This window comes from Solenopsis invicta, chromosome 16, assembly GCF_016802725.1.
Source record: "Solenopsis invicta isolate M01_SB chromosome 16, UNIL_Sinv_3.0, whole genome shotgun sequence".
Taxonomy (NCBI): Eukaryota; Metazoa; Arthropoda; class Insecta; order Hymenoptera; family Formicidae; genus Solenopsis; species Solenopsis invicta.
This window is the reverse complement of record NC_052679.1, coordinates 24,956,578-24,980,058: the sequence shown is the minus strand read 5'-3', so window position 1 is coordinate 24,980,058 and position 23,481 is coordinate 24,956,578. Positions and strand designations below refer to the sequence as shown.

At 39.5% G+C, this 23,481-nt stretch overlaps 1 protein-coding gene across 3 annotated transcripts in view; it reads right to left on the bottom strand.

Moving 5' to 3' along the window:
- Window positions 1-2,071: 2,071 nt before the first annotated feature.
- LOC105193843 overlaps window positions 2,072-23,481 on the bottom strand; it is a 32,272-nt gene continuing 10,862 nt past the window's right edge. The window contains exons 3-7 of one of the 3 annotated variants that reach the window (XM_011158469.3): window positions 21,743-21,874; window positions 9,266-9,368; window positions 8,997-9,183; window positions 4,936-5,017; window positions 2,072-4,115 (exon numbers count right to left, since the gene is read on the bottom strand). In XM_011158469.3, coding sequence (XP_011156771.1) covers window positions 3,969-4,115; window positions 4,936-5,017; window positions 8,997-9,183; window positions 9,266-9,368; window positions 21,743-21,874 — 651 coding nt within the window. In that variant the 3' untranslated portion in view covers window positions 2,072-3,968. The remainder of the gene's footprint in view (window positions 4,116-4,935; window positions 5,018-8,996; window positions 9,184-9,265; window positions 9,369-21,742; window positions 21,875-23,481) is intronic. The other 2 variants (XM_039459021.1, XM_039459022.1) reach the window with 2 other exon arrangements.

Genomic DNA, 23,481 nt, shown 5'->3' with positions numbered 1-23,481 from the left:
AAAAAATATATATATATATTTATATATGAGAACATTGATACGATCTTTACTTAGGTTCGAAGGCCACTTCTAAGACACTTTTATGTACTGAAAAATATTCCGAGTCGCTGTATTTATCGGCGAGAGTTACGCGAAGGATACGTTTGCTTAAAACGTCGTACTCTTAAATTATTACAGTCGCGACCATTTGTCACTTGTCAATTTCGTGTAGCGAGGGAGGGAAGGGAGAGGAGAGCGACTACAGCTTCTACCGGAACATTCTCCCGGCAGGATTACCGTTTTCGCCATTTCTTTATAACTCCAACCCTCCGTCCGTGGCGAGAGAGACGGGAGAGACGGGAAAGACGGGAAAGACGAGACGACGAGACGACGCGACGCGCTGGGCTGCGCGACCAATTTTCGTGGTGCGCGACACCGGGACGAGGCGCGTATCTCATTGCAGTAAGCGGACGACCTAATTTCGTAACAATGCAACCCCCTCCCTCCACTCACTCCCTCCGCGGGCGTGGGCAAACAAACAGGGGCAGGATAGAGAAAATGGAAATGGGAGAGGCGGGCCGTTTTACCGCTACCGGGCTGCAGCAGCCGCGAGCACTGGGGTTCCGCAATTTAGAAGGGCACCGGTTTATGAGCGCCGACGACGGGTATTTATATTTGCGCGCTATACGTAAGGGTGAACGCTCGTCCGCTCGCATATTTCATTTCACGTCGAATGGTAGCCGCTTCGCCCTTTCGCCGCTTCGTCGCCCGCGCGCGTTCGCAATTTGTCCATTAGAAGCCATTAGTCTTGGTAATTTCTATAATTACAGCGCGGAAGAAGACGAGCGGACTTTCGCGGAAGCCGCACGAAAGTTACGAGTTCGCGAGACGATAACGAAGTACAAAAGACGCAATTTTAATTTGCGAAATTACTCCCGTAGGAATATGCTCGCCGAAATAAAGCACCGCTCCCAAGTGAAATACTGTCTCCGAGAGGTGAATATACATGCATTTACGTGTTTGTCTGGTGAAAGGTCCACGGAAGGCTTAATTCGCGCCCGCGCGACGACGGAACGAGAAAGACGGAGAGGGAGGGAGGGATGTAAATAGGGGAGGGGGGGGGGGAAACCTCCCCCGCGCGGAGCGGTTTTACGCGCTCGCGTGAGTCGAAATTCATGCGGCGCAGGAACTGATATTTCCCAGAAAATGAATCACCCTTATACAAACGAACCGACACACCGCGGTAACAGCGGCACAATAGTGAGACAATAGCAAAAGCGCGGGTGGTGGTTGCTGGCTGGTAGCTAGCGCGAGGGAGAAGAGGGAAGAAGAGGGAAGGGGAATGCAGCGGAGGGATGCGAGCGCTCGGGAGATGCGCACGGCGAAGGTGGGAGATTTCGTGGGTCGCTTTTCCCACCCTTCCCTTCTCCGCCGCTCCGCGCTCATAGAGCGTGTACAGGTGGCGACGAGGAGGACGAAGGGATGAAACTGCGCTCTCCAGACGGAAGCGGGATGAAGGTGCGCCTTTCCGTGTACAAACCGCGCCGAGCCGTACCGCCAAACATCACCCTCCCTCCCTCCCACCCTCCCCACCGCATCCCGCGCAAATTAAATAACCCACATCCATTAAAGGCGTTGCCGTTACTCTTCCAGGTTCGTACCTGGTTACCGAGCACTTAATGTCTAATTAACGTATTACGCAAATCGCCTAGATAAGAGCGAGCAAGTGCGCGAACGGGAAAACGTCGCGCAGATCGATAATTTATATGATTCGCCCGCGCCCGCGAAAATCTCGCCCATCGTTCACGGCGCTCTTCGCGTCTAAGTTGAAAATCGCATATCTCGTTCGGCGGGAAAGAGGATTAATCACTTTTACCGATAACGAATCAAATTTACTCTGACGAATTTTAGATGAATCTTATGCGCCGCGGAGAATCATTTCCGCCGTGGATTTTCACCAAGATATTTTCGGTGATCGACCTATCATCTTTAAAGATGTAAATCGCATCTTCCTCGCGAGAAAATAATTGTATAATAGCGTACTTATTATAGTAGTTGAGATAGAAAAAATCTTATTAATTCGAATGCACAGTTTCTTCGAGATATTCTCAATTTTCTTACTTATGCTATTTAAATCGCTTATTTTGAAGCCGTGTAAATATATAAGCGAGTCTCAAGGAGAGCTTATTAAAATCAATACTTTGCATTACTTTATATCTGCAGCACGTTGAATTTTTTAACAGTGTAAAAATATATAATAATTTACTTTCGCAATAATTGACTCGCTTAATAGCGGTAAAAAAATTAAATAACAGTCAAACGATAAATTAATAAACATCATTAATTATTTAATACGCAACATATATTAATATTAATTTTTTAATATTATATTTAAAACGATAAAATACGAATTTCTCTCTCAGACAGATTCAATGCGCAAACGATTGCTGAAGCCATTTTATGCGCGTTTTTACATCGTCTAGGCGCCGTCATTAAAAATGCATCTCACCGCAAACACTACAGCTTGCTTATCCGTAATTATATTGCCTTAAAAACACGCCATGAGCATTAATTAATTACTACAACTAATTACAAAGAATATTAAAAAGTTAAAAGTTCTCAAGGATCAGAATAGAATTATCTCTGATATTCCGTAGATTCGGAATCAAAGCCAAAAGAATATTACACCCCCGTCCGCTTCACTTCGTGCAGAAACTCCTTTCTTAAATACTTTCAATTAATTATATATATATATGTATAATTAATTAATAATAATTAATTTCGTTTTATAATAATGTACTTTAATATCAGCTTAAATTATAGACCGACTGAGAAAAAAGTAAAAGCCTTTATTAGCCGCTAAATTTTCGCATCTAAATTTTCAATATACAGCTAACGTACGTGTCTTAAACAGACATTGTGGTTTATTTTACTTAGCTCTAAAATTTTTCGAAACCAAGCTGCCTTTTTACAAGGATTCAATATCAAGGGATTCAAATTACACGAATTTCCTTTAAGTAAAGATAAGAAAAGCGAAGTAACAATGTAGCCAGATTTCAACGACACGATGACTGATGATGAGAAAGATTTTCTTTCACGGGTGCCGCGCGTTATCACATGCACCTATACATACATATATTCAAATGACCGTTCCTTGGTGTTCATGAAATTTAAAACCCTATCGACCCGTATACAGCAACTAGATTCTCACGAGATTGCTCCTTTGAGGTCTGGTCAATCGCGGCGGCACTCATAGTCCTGGTTTATCAAGCTGCCCTTCACTCTCTTGCAAGGCTTTCATGAAATTTAATAGGTTGTCCGATATACTCTTCGCTTTTTCACGTCAAGTCCGTTCATAAGAAACAAAAGACGCCGACGCTAACATATTTTTTTTTCCTAATACTGTACCACCTCTCGTACGTACAATCTTTTACTACCTTTTTTCCTCGCAACATTTGATTTTAATTACGTAGCGTAATTACATAGTAAATATTAGCATTGAAAAATACTTTCAATTTAATAAAAATTACAATCACTATCCTCTTTCCTTCTAATATATTTCTAAAACGCATTGCTATAAGTGAACAGCTTATTTTAAAGATGACGTAAATAATGTTCGTTAAAATCAGAATCGACAAATCGAACAACGAGATTTTAGTTAATTCCGTACGTTACAGAATTTGATTTACGTGACTTGAAAAATAAACTGTTCGTGTAAAGAATTTTAATCTACATTCAATGAGGAGTGATATTATGCGCATCTCGCGCACGATCATCCTCCGAAGAGGGACCGGGAGCTATTTATGTATTATGCCCGGCTACACCATCCTCTGGTGGAAACGATACTCCCTATCTCGCGTTGCGTCGCCCGGTATCTAATAGCCTCCACTCCTTATTCGTTTCGTATAATAAAAGGCGGCATTTTGCAGAGAAACGGAGTCACCTCCGCTTTTACGCTCGCTCGAAGGCGAAACGCTTTACGAGAAAATTCAATAGATAGTCGGTCGATGGAGGATGTTGTAGAGATTGTTCCGCTGCGCGTGATCTATGGGGGCACCGTGGCCCGGTCTACCCCATAACCTTTTCCAAGTATCGAAGTGCCTGCGACAACTTTCCTGTTCGATCCGCCGTTCCTCCTGAAACGAGATCCAATGATTTGTAACCTATAGAGAGGTGAGAAGGCTGAAAGAAAGAACGATATTCCATGCAAACTTAGTCAAACAGTTCCGAAATGCAATACTAAATATCTCGTTTTATAAAGCAACGAATAAAAGACGGATTTAAATATACAATTTACGTATAAGATAGGCATAACAAAGTGCATAAAAAAAATTGTTAAAAAATACTTACGACAGAATTTTAAAAATGCCAATTTCATTAAAACACTTCGTATAATTTAGATGTAAAATAAACATTTATAATACTGTGCATAAAAAAATACAATCAAATTTCTAAAAATGCCATTTTCATTAAAATACTTCTTTTGTTTTAGCTTTTCTGGGATAGCCCAATTTAATCATATGGTATTGATATAAATTCAATCTTTGCTGCAGTATTCACACATAAATGAACTCTAATGGCATTATCAAATTGTCTCTATCATATAATAAAAATCTTTTATTTATAGAATAATATAAAATAATAAAATTAATAATTATTATTAAGACAAAATTGGATCGAGTATTAAAAGATATTGATCGGGTATTAAGAGCAAAGTATTTTCTAATGTGAATTTAAATCTAGTTTCATTTTTGATTTGATTCCAAACTTAGCCAGAGTTACGGTCGCCTTATGGACCGCTCATCATCCGGCGCGCGTTAAATACGTGAGTACGCATAATCAATATGATTCAATATAACAGACGGCTCCAAGATGAGCCGAGAGATCGGTACAATTAATCCCGTTTCAAATTACCGTTCGATATCGCGCAGTCGTCATCGATCATACGGCACTTACCAGCGCCCTGTTTCGCTTATGTCGTATTTGTTCAGCGAGATCCGCGATGTATTCTCGATTGCCGACGTCGAGCGCGCGGAGCCTATAAAAGAAAGGGAGAGAAACGCCCGTCACACTCAGCTTTCATATCCTTTCTTTGATGGGCACACGGCACCCCCGCGGAAATGACGGGGGCACGTGCGCCCAGACGCGGATTACGGGAAATAACGGTTCGAGGGGAGTAGCACTATCTAGGGCGAGCCACGTTGGGTTTCCTTCGGTGCACTATTTAATATCATCGTACTCAAAACGTGAAGATGGAATACGAATGAGACTGGAGGAAGGATCTCCGCGTGCAAGAGAGAGAAGTGCGTAGTCAGATTTGATTGAAAATAAAATATTCAATTTAGTTGAATAGGAGTAGGAAGTACCGTCGTGACGAACAAAAAAAAGGTATGCGATGCTCAAAATTACTTTATAACCAACAGATTGTTATCATACACCGGGAGGTGGTTTAACATTGTACTAAAAAAACAATGTTGGTAATAGATACAAATGTTGAACGAAATAATGCCAATTAGATATTCGGTTAATATAAGAAATAAGTTTACTTTTCTAAATATTTAGCAAGTACTGCCAAACGTTTGGTTATGCATTATTACGTATTGGTATATTTACTAAATATTTAGAAAAGTAAAATTATTTCTTATATTAACCGAGTATTTAATCGACATTGTTTCACTCGACTGTTACCAAACTTTTTCCAATGTATGTTACCAGAAAACTTCTCTAATAAGCCGTTTGAAACTGAAACTGTAGCTATAACTATGTGAAATTACAATAGGCACAACACTGTAGGTACATTGTACTAGAATGTCACTACATTTCTAAAGTTTGTTTGCGCCAATGTAAATTAACTTTAATCTCAGTAAATTAACTGTAACTTATTTTCTATATTTTTATATTTAAAAATTACAAAAAAATTGAAAACAAGTTAAATCAAAATTAAAGTTAATCTACATTGATGTAAATATACCTTAGAAAGATAGTGTACATATTGACGAGCAAAAATTGTTAAAAATATTAATACTGAAAATACCGTTTATAAATTCTGTTTTTACCAATCAATTTGTTCGCGTGTAATTGCTCAACTTTTTTTCAGAAGAGTTCCTCCACTTCTCTGTTTGACTCATATTTTTCAGAGAAAGCCTGAATATACCATAAATAGCTGTAAATGATGGCATTCGTGTTTGCACCGTCGTAAACCGTAAATATCGCAGGTAGTGTAGACGAGTAGACCGATCCATCTTTGATTCGTTTCGACGTCGAACGCTAAATTAAGCTAACTGGCGCGAAAAAAAGCTTTCCGTCCGAACGGTTCCAGTCATCGATATTTTCTCGATGCTTTGAATAGTCTTTAACGACTTCGCGCTCATAACTCGCGCGAATACCTCGCATAGCATACTCGGGAACAAGCGCGCGAAACCAATCGAACGCAATATCGATCCTCGTGTGTCGCCAAATTAAATACTTGCACACGCGGTACTGAGGTGCCTTCGCGATTTCCCCGTCGTATTAAAAAAAAAAAGCGAGAGAGAGGATAAATAAAATAAAAGCGCGGTACAAAGCGCCTTTTTTCAAGTGAATAACGCCCCCGGGCTTACGACGCGTCGCGCCGCCGCGTTTTTTCTCCGTACGGGTTATCGCCGCACGGTGACAGATAATCGAGGGTGATTAATTACTACAGGCTCTGGTAGGCGCGCGTGCGCGAGCGCGCACGCAGCGTTTGAATGTCGGCCAACTGTGTATGTTATAAACAACGCAGCGCACCTCCGGTAACGCAACTTTCTCTCATACGCTATTCCATTAAACGTTATCAAAGTGTCTCGTTACATGTCAGGTTGGTGCTGCTTCTGCACGCGTCGACGGCGCTACGACCGTTTACATGCAGATTTATCGAACGATAAATCAGCATTATCCTATCGGATGCAATGCCAGAGAAGAGTTATATTAATTACTCAATCAACTGAATAGAGAACTTTAAACATTAAAAAGGTTTACGATAAGACGAATCATATTAGCAACTATATTTCCCTTTCCCTCTTCGATATGTCGCATCCAGTTAAAAATATGAGTTACACTATATATAGTCTATATATAAAGTTGTATTCGCAACTTGCATTGGATTCGTTCTCGGTTACGCGGTGTATATTTAGTTTCAAGTTAAAATAACATGTAAAAATGTAAAAGTTCTCTCCCTCCTCTCCCTCTCTCTTTCGACGCGACTGTTGCATTGCATATAAATATACGCGTTTCGAAAAATTCTATTCAAAGACAATCGTCAAACATTCAAAGTAAGTCACTAATGTATTGTGTATTTCAGCAATTCAGATCTTTTAGTAATTCCGCAAGGAATGAAAAATTTGCGTTTTGAATTTTCCTCGAGAAATTTTAAAACAAGAATATATTTGCGCGAAACGCCGTTATATAATAATATATTTATGCAGGAGGAAGCTTATATAAAACCTTTCGATCGAGCATTTCTTAGAGAGAAGAGAGTCGACTCTCCCTCCGAGAAGTAAATTCTTCGTAGAAAAATATTCTCTTACGACGGCGCGACGGAGAAATTATGCTGATGAATATTTGGAACGATGTTAGTGCAGAAGGGAGGAAAATGAGGGTGAGATTGAGCAGGAACAGGTGAAATGGTCGAGGTCGAGTGCATCCGGGTCAATTGGTTGATTACCTGTAATGTAGTTACATCCCCCGAGTGTCGTATCGCCGCTAACCAATTCTCCTGTTACCGTCGTGTCTTGTCGTGTTTGTCATACTTATGAGGCTCCGGATGAAAAATTAATTGTAAATGCACGCGCGGCATTATACGGCCGAGAATTGACATTTATTACGCGACAAAATGCGAACGTGCGACGTCACGCCCACGTCGTTCTACTCGTCTCGTTTTTCATTTTACGTTTTATACCAAGGCGCCCTTGGTGACTTTCACGTCAGATTGTTAAAATTAAAAAAGAAAACACGTCAAGGATTAAAAAAACAGAAAGAAGAATAAAAGACGAAGGGAATGCCAGTGAGAATATTCTACGTAGATATAAATGTTCTGGAATATAAAATAGAAAACTAAATATTGCACAATTGTCTAAAAATTATAATAAGTTTGTTTTAAAATGTTTAGAAAAATATTGTACAATGCATTGAAAAGAGTTAATTATCAAATAGTGAATGAAATAATTTCAAGTAAATGCTCGGTACACGTGATATGTAGTAACATTCCGTAACCGTTTAATAACTGTTATTACGTTTAATTTTATTATTATGCTTAATCATTAGTTATTAATATAATTACTAAATATTTTGTTATATTAGCTAAACATTTAATTGCAAAATTATTTCACCAAAGCTTGATTATTATTATCAAACTTTTTTATTATTACTCTTTTAGCAGACCGATTCAGAATTTAATATCTACCGATACTACCTGTACTATAGTAAATGTTTAACGTATGTAATGATATACAGGATGTTCGATGTATTTATTTTTTATTTAATTGCAGTTCTAATATTCTAGCGTATCTTTCCATCGGAGGGCCATGAAATATCAAATGCACCACCGGTTAAATGAGTGATCAATAAAATTTTCATCAAGTAAATTGCGGGACAACAATAAGCGCTTTTAATATCAATTACGGTAATGAGTAAATGTACGTGATTACAGCCAGTTACGTATTTATATTAAGCATTTATTGTCCTATCATCTCGACATCTGTCACCTTTATCAACGTTTGTAGTTTCACGAGACGTGATGAATGCGATTGGACGGCGTGTTACACTACGTGATACTCTTGGGTGCATTAATATTGTATAAAAGCACAAGGACATTCGATTAATCCAAGGAATTCTATTTAAACAACAATATGAAGAAGCGATATGAAAAGTAATAAAATCTGGAGCTTATAGAAATTTAGAGATGCGGAGCGATGGATCGAATTGCGTCCATCGAAGCATAAATCGATCATTTTGGGGAGAAACGAGCCAATATTCAAACGCCACCTCCCGTCCGTACTTACGATTCTATCGTGTATCCCGGACGAGTGGCATCCGTGGCGAGATAGCGCCTGGACTGCGGATACGACTGATGGCGTCTGCTGGTTAACAAAGGTACCAATTCGACACCACCCGTAAGCTCGTACACCTGAACCTCCTCTTTGTAGAGATTCCTCGAGTCCTGCACCGGTTGTGTTTCCGAAGCGATACCTATTGGGGCAAAAGACCGACACGGAGACGAGATTCAAGTTCCGGTAGCAGCGACAAGCAAGCAGCAACCTCCGCTATTTACCTGGCGTCGCCCTGTCATCGTAGAATTTATTCACGTCCACAACAGCCGGAGGGTCCGTGTTCCTCTTGTATAGTCTGTCGATCGTCGAGTTGCTCGTCCAACCCTGAAGCGAGTTGAAGCTTTTAACCAGTTAACATTTCTCCTTTTTCTTTGGTGTTACGCGTTTAATTCCGCTCGCCAATTTGGGACTTTGTACTTTCAACAAACATATTTATCTTTTAGCAGCCATATAGATCAATTTTCTGTTTCGTTATTTAATTAATAATATCTTTTGTACTTATAAAAGTCTCGTGATATAACATCTCAAATGATAATTTACAAAATCTAAAGAAAAGATATTATTAATGTTACATAATTTTACTGTTTTTATAAAATAAAAAAGCATTTTCTGACAAGATCAATTTTTCTTCCAATTCTTCCGATTTTTTACTTGAATATTTATTTTTTTAATTTCTAATATAATAATTTATATTATCTAGTATAATAAAAACTTTGAGAATTTTCCAAAAAGATTACCGAAATATGATTGGCGCCGATATATCGATGCAATGCGACATACATATCGAGATACATAAGCTACCGAGAGAACACAAAATCAAAGGGTAGAAAAATGGAGGCCTCAAACAAATCCGCGGTCTCGTAATCAATAGTATACTCGCGGTTTGCGTCAAGTCGCGCGTTCATTCATCAACGTCGGTCTCGTTAGCCAGCTAGTTACAGCGAAGCTCGTCGGCTTATTATAAGGAAAAAAAAAAACGACGCTATAAATCCGCTCATAAATCCATATCCGCAGACAAGTACACGGTGACGAGACAGAAGGGAGGTCGCGCGCGCGCGCGTGCACGGGCGCGCTCGCGCGTGGAGAAGGAACGGGCGCGGGCGTCACGAGCTTAGAGATATACATCCGATCGGTATAAGCATATTACGAAGGAGTCTGCGCGCGTAATAAGAGCGTAACTTAGCTCCGAAGTGGAATGCGCTAATAAATTTCCGTCGAAACTTTCCGGTCGCGCTTAGAAGGGCGCCCGGAGGATCGTTCAATTAGCCTGGTAACGCGCGGCAGAGTTATGCGCGTTGCGCACGTTCGAGAGAGGCGGAGCGGTTAATTAAAAATTAAGAGCCGCACGCTCCTCTCCAAGGAGACATTCGAGGGGACGCGTCAGAAACGCGTGGGCGGTCCGGGGAAGAATTCCATTACCGGCCGAACGGCCGGGTTATCGCGAAACGCGACTAATCTGCGACGTCTCTCTCCCCTTTTTTAGGGGGATGTACGCCGCACCCTCCCGAAGGGACGGGGATTTATATTCGCGAAACGAATGAATTACCGTACGGCCGATTGCATTTAATTGATAACGCCACGCTTTCGTATCAAGTGGCGCGCGATTGTTACGCTCCGCGAGATAAATCCACCATTGCGAAAGTCGTTGTAGCTATCGATCGCTTCCCGTCGCACGAATCGCGCAGCTCTGTATCCGGTGCAGTGTCATTACTGCAAAAACTTATAACGATCTCTACAAATCGCGCGCCCTGTGAAATCCCACCGGATCGAATAACTTTATAGGGAGGAGTTGCTCTGAATACGTACTCCGCTCGCTTAAATCGTATTTCATTAACGTTTTATATACTTTTGTGACATGAGCGACAATTAACAAATATGCGATAAATGAGAAATTAGTAATACATGTAGATGAAAATTTTTAACAACTTTTCATCTTGTTTTCTGCGTAATGGCAACACTTCAAAAATCAGATATTAATTTTTTATCGAAGCTGATAATACTTTTACGCAATTTTATAGCAAATTTTTATATAAAAGAAAGTTTATTATAGAATATTTTATATTCATTTTATATACATTTGCAATTATTAAAAAATTAAATCGATATTTTTTATACAATCTAACAAGTTTCTAAACCGTATCACCGCGAATTTTTTTACAATAAATGATATTAATGTAAAATGAAGATAAGTGATAATAGTAAGCTTAATAATTGATATAAATAAAAAAATTGTCAATTGCAGAAATAAATTCAAGCCAGTTAAATTTTGACGTCCTTACTTTTTCATTACTATTATTTATTAATTATAATATATAACCTTTTCTCGATAAATTGTTAATAAGTATTAGTTAATAATTCTTTATATTTTTAATTATTTTAATTCATGAATTCAAACTTTCCAAAACAATACAATTTAAGCTTGCAATAAATAAATTAATTATCAAAAAAGAGTTAAACGTTGCGGTGAGAGGTGATCTGAAACATCAAGCTTTCCAACATTATTTGCGTACAAATCAGTAGCACAAATAAGAAATGTACCCAAAAAATGATTCGAGTGTGTGGTAACGCAACTCTGTCTCCTATACGCCCATCACACGCAATTGAGAATTTAGCGTCGCGTCGCGCAGCCTCCGCTCGAAGATACGCTCGAAATTATGCGTGCACATCAGTTTCGGGCGAATGTCACCGCCCGCGCACTCGCCGTCTTCGACTAACTTGTTCGATCTTGTACACCGACGAAATACACGATTTCTCATTTCCGTCTCGCGCGCCAAGATAGTTAATTGAGTACACGCGAGCGCGCTCGTAAATTTAACAGTAGTTTCACAAACGGTATTAGTCATCCCGTTTCGATGAAAACGGAATTATGGAAATTACACGCGCGCAATCGAACGCCAATCTCCTCGACGAACTTATATTTAACTGGAAATGTCAGTGTCCAAAACTGGCGTACGTAATTCCGAAAGCGTCCATCTGTAATGCTGTTTATTACTAAATTACACGGGAAAATCGAGATCGCCGCTGTGCATCAGCGATTAGAATCGCTATTGAAATTCCGTTTCTGTTCTCGAATGCACGCGCGCGCGGCCGTATAATTGAAAGATAGGTCGTGACGTTCTACGGTTCCCTTCATTGGAAAAACGCAGAACGATAAAGTGATTTCCCGAGAATTTCACCCGCGAAAAACGCCGACCGAGCTCCGCAGTCAGATTAGCCGCATTCGTCATGCGGTGTACAAATAAATACGTGACTTCTCTCCCCGTCGGCCAGTTTATTGCATTTACCGGCCGCATGCGCAAAAAAAAAGAGCAGAAAGGAGAGAGATTTCGCGAGCCACGATTCGGCGCATCTCCGCGCGAAGTGCGGGCGCAATTTAATTTCTTAGCAAAAACGCTCATCCCCTTCCCCCTTCCCCTCCCCCCTTCATTTTATGTATCTCCTTCCACGGTATCTCTTTACGTGGTAAATTACAGCGCGCGGGAAAAAAAGGGGCCAGCCGCGATTTACTTGCGTTCCACCTCGGGATTAATTGCGCAGCAATTCACCGCGCGAGGGAGTAGATAACTTTCCCGTTTTTAACGAGGGCGCATATCGAACAACAGATATCGCGCCTCGTACTCTCACATAAATTTCTATCGCGTACTCGCGTTCGTGTTCCCGTATTTCGCCCCTTTCCCCGCATATCGCTGGCTTCGAAGAGGCACTTCTTCTCGCCCGCGATTGATACTTTCATTCCTGATAATATAAAAAAATCAATAATCTTCCTATCAAGCGAAATAATTTACCGGATACGTGACTCAACGATGGAAACAGATCACGACCGAGCGAGGGAAATAATTGAAAAGTTTCGTGCAACACCGCGCTAAATTCTTGATTTACGGCAAATCTCTCTTTCGTAATCATGGAAGAAAATACATATATACGAGTACAATTATTACAAGTTTCACAGCGAGTGTATATTTAACGTGCATGTATCCCCGAGAGTTGAAATAACTTTTTTTTTAACAATACGAATAATTTTATAATTATGTTTACGATTGAAAAAGCAAAAGTAAACAGCAAAAGTAAAGTTTCGCAAAATAAATCAAGTCTCATCCCTCAAGTTAATTTGAAGTAAACCTTCGTAAAAATAAATAATTTTGAACCGGGTCACGAAAATTTATAAAATTTCTTTTTAAATTAAAAATACAAACCGCGAAAAAACAAGTCCAATTTTGAGAGTAGAAATGACGTTACATTTTTCAATCGAAAAGTCCGTTTTCGTACTGACGTGCATCCGTTGCCGAAACTGCATTATGCAGCGGCCAAAGCATTAATAAGTTACAACATTTTCCGTGCTAAAAACTACGACAGGCAATTTAGACTGCGTGATGTTTAGCGTAACAAGAAGTTTTGCGAACTATCTTCCTATCGTCTTTGTGAAAAATGTATCAAAATGGACTTATCTCTCTCCCGCAGCGAACCCTTCAATTACCAGGACGTCTATAGTTTGCGACCCCTCGGGGCCAATGTTCGTCAATCTAACAGGGTTACTCTTGCGCGCAGCGGTAGAAAGTTTTGATGCAAAGTTGCCAGTACAGGCTGACGCGGGATACTCCCATTCGCCGTGACAATGTAATTTCGTTATCGTTCCAATTGGTTTCTCAGCAGGAGGTTGTTGTTTAAACGTGCAATTATGTAGGAATCAGTTCTCGAAAGTACTGCGAGAAGGTGCCCTTTCTCTCTTTTCCTTTTCTTTTCTACCCTTTTTCGTCTCGAAAAGTTTATTGAGGGAACGACTGAGAGAAAATATGATTATGTACCGTCGTTGCTAAACAGCAACGTGTACATACGCGATGGCATTCCCATTTTTGCAATATTCATTTTTAAATAACATGTTTGTGCATCAAACTACCTGGCTCTTTTCCATATTGATTATCGCGCGAGTTACATAATATCTTTACACCGTTAAATTCGTGTATTTTATCCAATTCGAGTTATTTTTAATCATTCTTGTAAGTCGCCATTGCTTCTACTTAATATATCGTCAATTTAAACTAAAACAATGAAATTAAACAAGTTAGGTATAAAAATGTTAAATTTGACTCAAATTTATTTTATTATTTACTAGGTGTATGCATTCATACGGACACTACTCATTTTGAAATTAAGCAATTTAACTGCAGAAATGTATTGATTAAATGGAGTTGTGTGTGTGTGTGTGTGTGTGTGTGTGTGTGTGTGCTCTTTTAACTACATATTTTGTGTTAAAATAATAAAATTTCGATATACATGAAAGTTAAAAATAACGTTATTCAACGCAAGAGATTGATTTAAATTTAATTTTTTAATATTTAACAATGTCATGTTTATATAAAATTTTACCGATATACCAAAGATATAATAATAATCAGTAATACAATTCGTTTTCAAAAATAAAATTATTTCTATCGATTGAAGTTTTTAACACGAGTGATATTTAAATGAATTTAAATCAACAATTTTCGAGGTGTAGCAAGCATCGGCGTCACAAGCATGTTCGGCACGTTGCGCGGCAATGCGCTAATTGCACTGCATTATACGCCGCTAACTGCGTCGTAATATATTACGCACTGTCAACACTGAAACATATCTCCGTCGCGCCATATTATCGCAAGTATCCGTGATGCGATTTTCGTGTCTTATTGATCTGCCAATTAGAAAATGCAGGAAGATCTCGCGTAACAAGTAAAAATATTACGTAGTTAAAAACAGCGACGGCAATCGATTTAAAACTGTGTCTTCAGCGCGATGCGCTTGAACGTCTTCCACATTTCTGTATCGTATAAAATACAAGATAGAACAAATGGCCGAATTACCAATGTCCCAAATACTGAAATTTAATCTTGAAGCAGTTTTTTTTTGCGCTGATATTTTAGGTTTTAGATTTTTTTTTTTTTTAAATGGGTAAATATTTTTTAACATTACCTTTTGTCCTTTATTTATTATTGTTAGAAGATTGATTTCTTAATAAAAAATAATTCTCTCACAAATTTTTTTTTAAATTATATAAATTATTGCATAATCGTATTTAACTTAATTTGAATTCTTAAGCAGCCTAATATTATAACATTTTATTAACTAAAAGTAAAGCTTACTTCAATCTTATAATTTATTTAGAAAGAAACATTTATATAAAGTAGAAATTCCAGTATTTGGGACACTACCAGTAATTAGGTCATTTATCCAACTCTTTCCTTTCAACGCGACGTCTTTCCGTTCTTCGCATACCAAAAATATCTTCTTTTTGAAAAGGAACGGGCATAAGGAGAAAATACATCCATTACGTGCTCGTTTCCCGACTCGTATATTTGAATTAATGTCTCGCGCTACCGTCGCTGTATAATTGAAGGAACGCATACCCGACGACACTTGAAGCAACGTTCCTGAAGTATCGCGCGCACAAAGAACCTTGACGGAGCTTTGAGAATGCACGGCGACGTCGATGATTAAGGATTCCCTTTCCGTAATTAGCGGATGCGCAACGAGACACCCCCTTATAGTATCTCGGTATCCCCGTGTGCGATTAACGCGGCGATATAGATATGCGTACCATGGATTCGAGGAAGCGCACACCCAGCGACTTGGGATCCCTCCACGGAGCTCCGCCAGGACCAGGTCGCCCCCACGGCGAGAGGGAAGGAAGATGCACCAGCTAAGCACACGGCGCCGTCGCATATTAAGCAGTTTCCAAGGCTTGCTTCCTCTACCTACGTGCGTACAACGCGTACGGTATCGTCGTCGGGCGATACTGAAACACGTGCTCGGCGTCTACCCGCGCGTCCGCGGCTCTTTCTATCCTCGCCCTCCTCTCCCCCCGGGGTGCAATGTGACAACTCGCGTCGTTATCGCGCGGTGTCTTATCGCGAGGGCGAGGATGCGGGATTTCATCGCGACTCCCGTTAGAAACTCGTCTGCATCCGATTAGCGGGCGCAACCTAATTTCTACAACCGGCACGTATTACCCGAAAATTACACCGGCGCTCAACCAGGAACGGCGATCATACGATGTTTGCACATGTTCGTGCTCGCGGTAGCTATTGCGCCAATTTCGTGAATCCTTTCGTCCGCTCGTCGCGCCGTGGTTCGTAGAACGACCGTGGGATCAATTGTTCCCAACCTGTTCCATGAAACTACCGGCTACCGGCTTGCAACAATAATGCGGATAGATATTTTATAAGTCCCCGTCTTCCCGAATAACTCCGCTTCGATTAGACTCGGAGAGAATAGGTCGATGTACTACTTAATCTGTTTTAGGCGTGGGTAAGCCGATTTAGTTCAACTAATTGTCTAATATCGTTTAATTTGCAAATAGCAATTTGCGTAAGGCACGAAACACGCATCATCAAAGTTTTTAGGTAAAAGTTAAAGTTAGGGGCATTAGAATAAGGTATTTACGTAAATGTCACGTGAATTTTGCGACATGTTGGCGCTTTAGATAAAACGCACATTGAAATTCTATCATCGTGCAATGGAGAAAGAAGCAGAAACAAAAAGGAGAGAAACACTTAAAGCATTCAAAGCTATCCTATTTCATAGATCGGGAAAAAATTCGACATGCGTCCCCCGGTTTCTCGTTTAAATAGAAAAACCATTTTTACACGACGCCGGACGACGGTATCGTTAAAACGTTTCCTTTCCGCAACCCTATATATGGTGCGTCAAAAATTTCACGGCGGACCCATAGGCAGCAGCGGAGAATCGACTTTGTGGAAGTAGCGTTTCTGGTTCTACGTGATCGGAGAAATCGACTATCCGTCTCGAGTTCGAGCGGGTACGACGTGTTCGGCCCCGGCGGCGTAGCCGCTCTCTCGAAATTATTGCCACGAGAAAAATGCCTCGTGTCCAACATACAAGGAAAGTCCATTACGAGATTTCTCGTATTTGCTGGCATGACGAGTCGATACGATGTCCGACAATAAAGCTCAACTCATTTGGATGTAGCTGCGATCCCCACAAATGAAAGACTCCGGCAGCATCTTTCTTTCCGATTCGTTCTCCCCGAAAATCTCCGAATTACAGGCATCCTTTCAATCGATTTCATTAACGAGGAAAGTTGATAAAAAAAAATATTGGCAACGAATATAAGAAAATTCGATACAATTAATCAAAAAATTGAAGATATATCGAAAACGTTAAAAACTCTTTCAATGTTCAGTTAAAAATTCATCTTTCGATATGTTTTCTTTATATTCATAAAATATCAGAAAAAAGTATAATTACTTTCATCACTTGTGAAAATGTCCCTTCTAGTTTAACGAAAAATTATAAAAGTCAATCGAATAGAAATGTCGAATGTAAAATACATCGATGTTTCAATGTTATAAATTAACACGCGAGTAAAACTCAATTAATTAATATCATGTTTCATTCAATTTGACAAAAAAAATAGCGAGATAAAAATCTCTATTCTTTTTATTACTCGTCTCTCCCATTTTCAGACGTCAGTCCGCGTAAAAGCTCTCACGTTGGTAAATTTAGAATTACGTCGGGATAATGACCTTTGACCCATCTACCGGCACGGACTGCCAGTTTCCAGTTTTCTCTATATAAAGCGAGACCTGCTAAACTTCACACGTCATCGCGTGTCCCGCATTCACATGATGACATTGCAATACAAACTTCGTGTCTGCGGCATCGGAAAGGTATCGTGTGTACGAGGTCAGATGAGATATTAATGGTAACTTACGCTGACGAGGCGACGGCGATATCGTCGCTTTTGATCGACACGCGCGCAAGGACGATAAAATTGTGGATTCACTCGTGGGAGTGAGTATCATGCCAATTATCGGCTTGTAGTTGCGCGTACAGCTCTTCGCCGGCGTATTTTAATTTTACTGTAAACTCTTATCTGTAACTTGTCGAAAAAACGGAAACTGACGAGAATCACGCGAACACCTTTGTAATTTGATTATACTGATTCCGGCATTACGCAATCGTTTCATTTATCAGTAACGTGTACGCTTTGCAAATTTCATCGAAATCTTTCGAGAGTATAGTATAGCTCCCTCAGTCGGCGCCGATAATTATTCGTATCCGTGATAGGTAAAAGAGAACGAATCGATTAAAATTGAATTTATATTTAAACGTCTCGTACATTTTTTTTAGTAATATTATAAACGCTTCGTTCGTAAACAAAGAAATGTATTTAATCCGAGTTAAAGTTAAACCTCCGACAGACGGATCGCATATCGGTGCCAGTTAACCCTTAACGTTGATTACGACCGAATCGAATCAACATCGAGCGTGTTCTCACCCCCTTCCCTCCTCCTTATCCCACTCTCTTCTCCGACTTCCGTAGAAGTCGGAATTCCCCCTATACGTGCTGCCTTTGCAATATTCGGTGCAGTAATACAGGCGACTGCCGGAGCTATTATGCTATTCCAAGAGCGACGTCTGCCAGACGGTTCGTGTCGTCGAGAATCAGGAGTCGTATGTCGTAATTTGCCTCTATGAAATTTTATGGGAGAGCGGAGAGAGATGCCGTTTGAAGCGAGGAATTCGCATATGGCGATACGGCATGGTTATAGCGATCGTAAGCGTACAAAGATGCAAATCTAATTGACGACGCGCACGCAAGCAAGCTAAAGTTCTCTCTGCGGACGTGCGAAAACGCGTTTAAAGCGAACTTTTCAAAAGCGGCTGCGGCTATAACTAAGTAGCTAGAATAAATCGCCGTTTTTGCTGTTTAATATAATATGCCCAGAATAGTGCAAATTTTCTTGCTCTTATCGGTGGAACTGCCTCGAAATATATGCACATAAATATTAAGTGCATTTATTTATTCAAAGTTGAAGCATATTCGCACACGATAAATGCTATGAAAAGCATATGAATTTTTAAGATACATTTTATTGCCTTGATGTAAAAATACAGTTCGTGACTGCGTTGGTGACCTAATTTCTCATGCACCAAACATTGTGACAAATTTCCAAGATTTGCTTAAAAAAAAAAAAGGTGACTAGGCGCTTAAGACGACAAAGCACACACAAATTGTATTAGCACCATTTCTTCGATCCTCTGTGACGTAAAAAGAAAAAACTAAAATAGAATATTAAATATACATGAAACATTTAAATATCCTGAAAGAGGACGAAAGAATTTATGCACTTGTCCCATATACATGTTTATTTCTTTTTACCTTAATGTATGCTTAAGAAATCAGAAAAATATTGTATGTGAAATTCTTGCTCCTTTTGATGAATTACGCCGAGCAAAAAATTACGTACGGTCGTACATTTATGTCACAGTAAAGAAAACGTATGGAAATTTGCATGGAAATACGAAGCTCGTTTAATCAAAACAACAAGGGAGTTGAATTCCATGAACATTTTTACTCCGTTCTGCCAGAGATTAATTCCGTCTATATCTATATTGTCCATCTATGAAATGTATCAACGTATCATGTAAAGAAGCATTAATTTTCAAGATATCAATTTAAAAAAAGTACAGAGAGCATAATTTCAGGATAGAACTAAATTCTCTTTATAAGTCACCAATTTCTTGGCAAAAAAAATTCGCAGTCTCATAAATTTATGTCTCCAATATAAAAACAAATAAAATTATAAGACTAAATTAAATTTAAATAGTATATGAAATGACAAATATTAAATATTTAATAGTTTTAAAAAATAAATGCATATAGATTTATATAAATCACAAACTGTTGCAACTATTATAACTTCTTGCTAACAATTCGCTCTGAAAAAAGTCGAGAGCGGAATTTATAATTTTATATAAATTTTAATAATCTTTATGTACAATCTATAATATATAAGAAGACGTAAAGAAAAAAAAAATAGAGAGAGAAGATGGATAAAGATTTGCAATATTACATAAGTAAATACATGTTAACTTTAATTCTAGCAGATATATCATCATCTGTTTCAGGCTGAGAAAAAGTAAAGAAATATAATTGCATAATCCGCAAATTTATCATTTGATGCATTAAGAATAATCGTTCTGCGTATGACTGCATTAAGCTTTTATTCAGATGATGGATACGAACATCGAAAACGTCAAGCAGGAGAAAATCTCACCGCATTTTCAGAGAATTCCATAATGATCATTACTTACACACGAGTTTGAGATAGATAATAACGTAATTGTTTTAGAGAGAACATCTAATTAAATAATTCTCGAGAAAGGTTTATTAAGTAAACCATGCCCCATTTAAAGATCTACCGTCAAATAATTTGAACAAATTTACTACTATAATTACCATTGCTAATAAAATTTTGATAAACGTTTTTAGAAAACACTCGTGCTAATTTACATTCTAAAAAATTTAATGTCAAAAACGGAACAAAATCTATATTTAACCATGTTTTACTATCTCGTTAAATTGCACAATGTTTTCGCGTTAACAAAGTAAGTTTAATTAATTTCCATAAAAAAAAAGAGAATTATGAAATCATTGGTATTTTTACCAAAATAAATATTAATAAAATGAGACTTCGTCTCGTCAACTATCCTTTAAACGTCAGGCAGAATATTCTAATGTGTGTACCAACGCGATGTTGTATCACAAGCGGCACTACCTGAAAACTTTGCACGGCACACAGGGTTGCGTGATATTGTTTCCTAGCTCCGGTGTTTTATACATGGCCACACGTGTTTATACACGTACACCGCGTACGGATTTAATAACTCGATTTGTACGTAAACATTGCTGTTCGACAATCAAGACGCGTACGCCAGAATAAAATGTGCACGATCTTTCTAGTCGCGCCTCCATAATAATTTTCTTACAGAGCAGCAATATTGAAACAGCATGTTTGCGACTTTTTTACACATTTTATGTATATTTTTGATCGAGTCAAATATTGCAACAGAATTGCATTGCAAAACAGGATCACTCTTTTTTTTTTTTTTTTTAATTGAAGGATTTTAAAAACCAAACAAGTTCCAAAAGTTGAAATAAAAAAAAAATTTTGATATCTTTAAACCATTTCTTCTGTAAATATGGTAAAATATGGTAATATTTGGTAAAATGGAATAAAGTTGTATATTTAAATATTTTGAGAACTCATTTAAAAGAAAAAAATTTAAAAACTTCTAAACTTGAATTTTGGGAAAATTGTACATTTATTACCTAACCTATTTATACTTGCGTTTCCCGTTTTCTATTTGATTCTTGCTACAACAAAATTGGCTTGGCACCATAACCCAGATATATAGTATTTTTTCAATGTTTTTAAACTGTTCTAGTTTCGATAGAAAACTCTTCAATTGCATCGTGATATTTTTTTCGAGACTTTTTCCATCTAAAATTATATATCGGAAAAAATGTGCGGGGACTTTTCGTCTGCATACGGCATTCATTCGTTTAGGACAGCATGACGCTCGGCCACTTCAACTCCAAGCTCTCTCGCAAGCAATTCAACTCCCATTTGCCCCCAGGAAATTGTCGGCTCGGGAACACCGATGCTCGAAGGCATTAAAAACGCGGCGACAAATCTTGCTCACGCGAGTAACGCCGCTTTCGCGTGCATCAGCGTGACGACGGACGTGCGTAAGCGAGGCCGAAAGTTTTCAGAGACGGGAATAACGTGCATGCGATCCGTGAGATCGCCGCCGCGCCGCGGCCGACTCCCGGATTTACGAGGACAAAGTTTAACGCGCGCGCGACGAAGGCGGGAACGGAAAGAAAAATGACAGCTACGGTCTCTCAGTTTTACCTGACCGAAACTGTGACATCTCGACGGCTCGAGCGGCTCCAGTGGCACGTTTCTCTTCCTCAGGGTAGCCGCGCAGGGCGCGCCGCCACCTGGCTTACCCCACGGCGAGTAATTGGCGAGAATTTCCTGCAGCTGCAAGAGAAAAAGAATTAGGAGCGTAAAGTCGTTGCAGCTGAGCTATACGCGAATGTCATCAAGCGGCGTGGCTGCAGTTACGTTTCGCGCGAGTCACAAATTTTACGTGTCCGCTGAATTTTCCCGTTGCAAATAAAAGTTGCATAATAAAAGCAAGAGTTAACTCCTAAATTAAAGAAACCACCATTTCCACGAAGAATTTCTTTTATTATTTCTCAGGAATTTCGTATAAATGTGCGATAGAACTCTGCGCGCTCCGCTCTATGTGGGAAATAACCAGCATCGCGCACGTAATAGATCGAAACGCGGCGTCTAGCACGATCTAGCTGCAAATTAAAGCCATGGCTTTTGCGCTCGGAAGGGAAGTCGTTCGACGAGCCTTTTCCAGGTTTAACTTGGAAGCGTTTAGCGTCAGTGTGTGATATCGTAGAGAATCCGAGAACCCTGCGGGCAGATAGGATTAACCCTGAGCGTATCAGCCCTCCACGGCACATTGCTAACGCACTTGCATTCGACCGCGTGCACTTGCACCAGACCGCGGCTGCACCAGATTCCCGAGTAATAAGAGGGATGGGACCGCGAGTAATCCCTCGGCCTGTCTTTATTAGCATACCAGTTACACGATAAATTCCCGAAACCCCAGTACGCGCTAAATACAATGTAATAACGGTCGACGTGTCGCATATTATCGATATGAAATAATCACCGAAGCAATAATTACTCTGGGATTTTCATCGGCATAATTTTGCGCGTGTACATATTTTGAGTGATTGAAACGACGACGGACAAAGTGTTACGCGACGGGCATTACTAACACTCGACTGGATACCGCGCGTATGTGCCCGTGCATTTTTACAATATATTCCGTGCGCATTGTTATTTTCACAGAGAGGATGGTAATGAATGTAACGAGCGCGTGTTCTGCAAATATTTAGGACCACCCCCGCAGCGATGATGATTGCGCATCATCGTTATGTTACGTCAATATCAAAATAAAATGGAAAAGAATCAAAGCCGGGCAGCAAAATTTTTAACGCCGAATATCTAATTGGCGTAAAAAAATTAAAAAATATATACGTGATATCAAAACATAATTACTAAAAAGAAACGAAAAAACGAGAGACGAGTTCGGATTTGCGCGTTCGTTACGAAATTGAAAAAAATCAGATACCGATATTAAGATAATTCCAAGAGACGTAACTTACAAATTATCTCGAAACTCGAGCATGCTTGTAGATTTTTAAGTCTGCATAGACGCCTTCGCCTTATTCAACATTCGATCTGGGGCATCGATTTTATTTCTAACTACGGTTCACTCCCGCGATCACTTCGGAGATTACCATTAACGCGACCCCGACGCCTAACGAGCTGTACAACGTTTGTTACAAGTTTGTAACGAGCACGCGGGACGAGACATGCAGTTTATGTAAAGCGCGCCCGTAAAGGCGAAACCGTGATAGATTATTGGGTTATCTTTCGCGGCTTGTTTCTTAAGACAGTTAGAGACGCAGATTATGCAAATCCACTTTAATGGGATAGCTTTATTACCGTTCGCTCGCACGTAATTTCCCGCTCGGAATTCAACGACACGCCCTCGGTGAAAC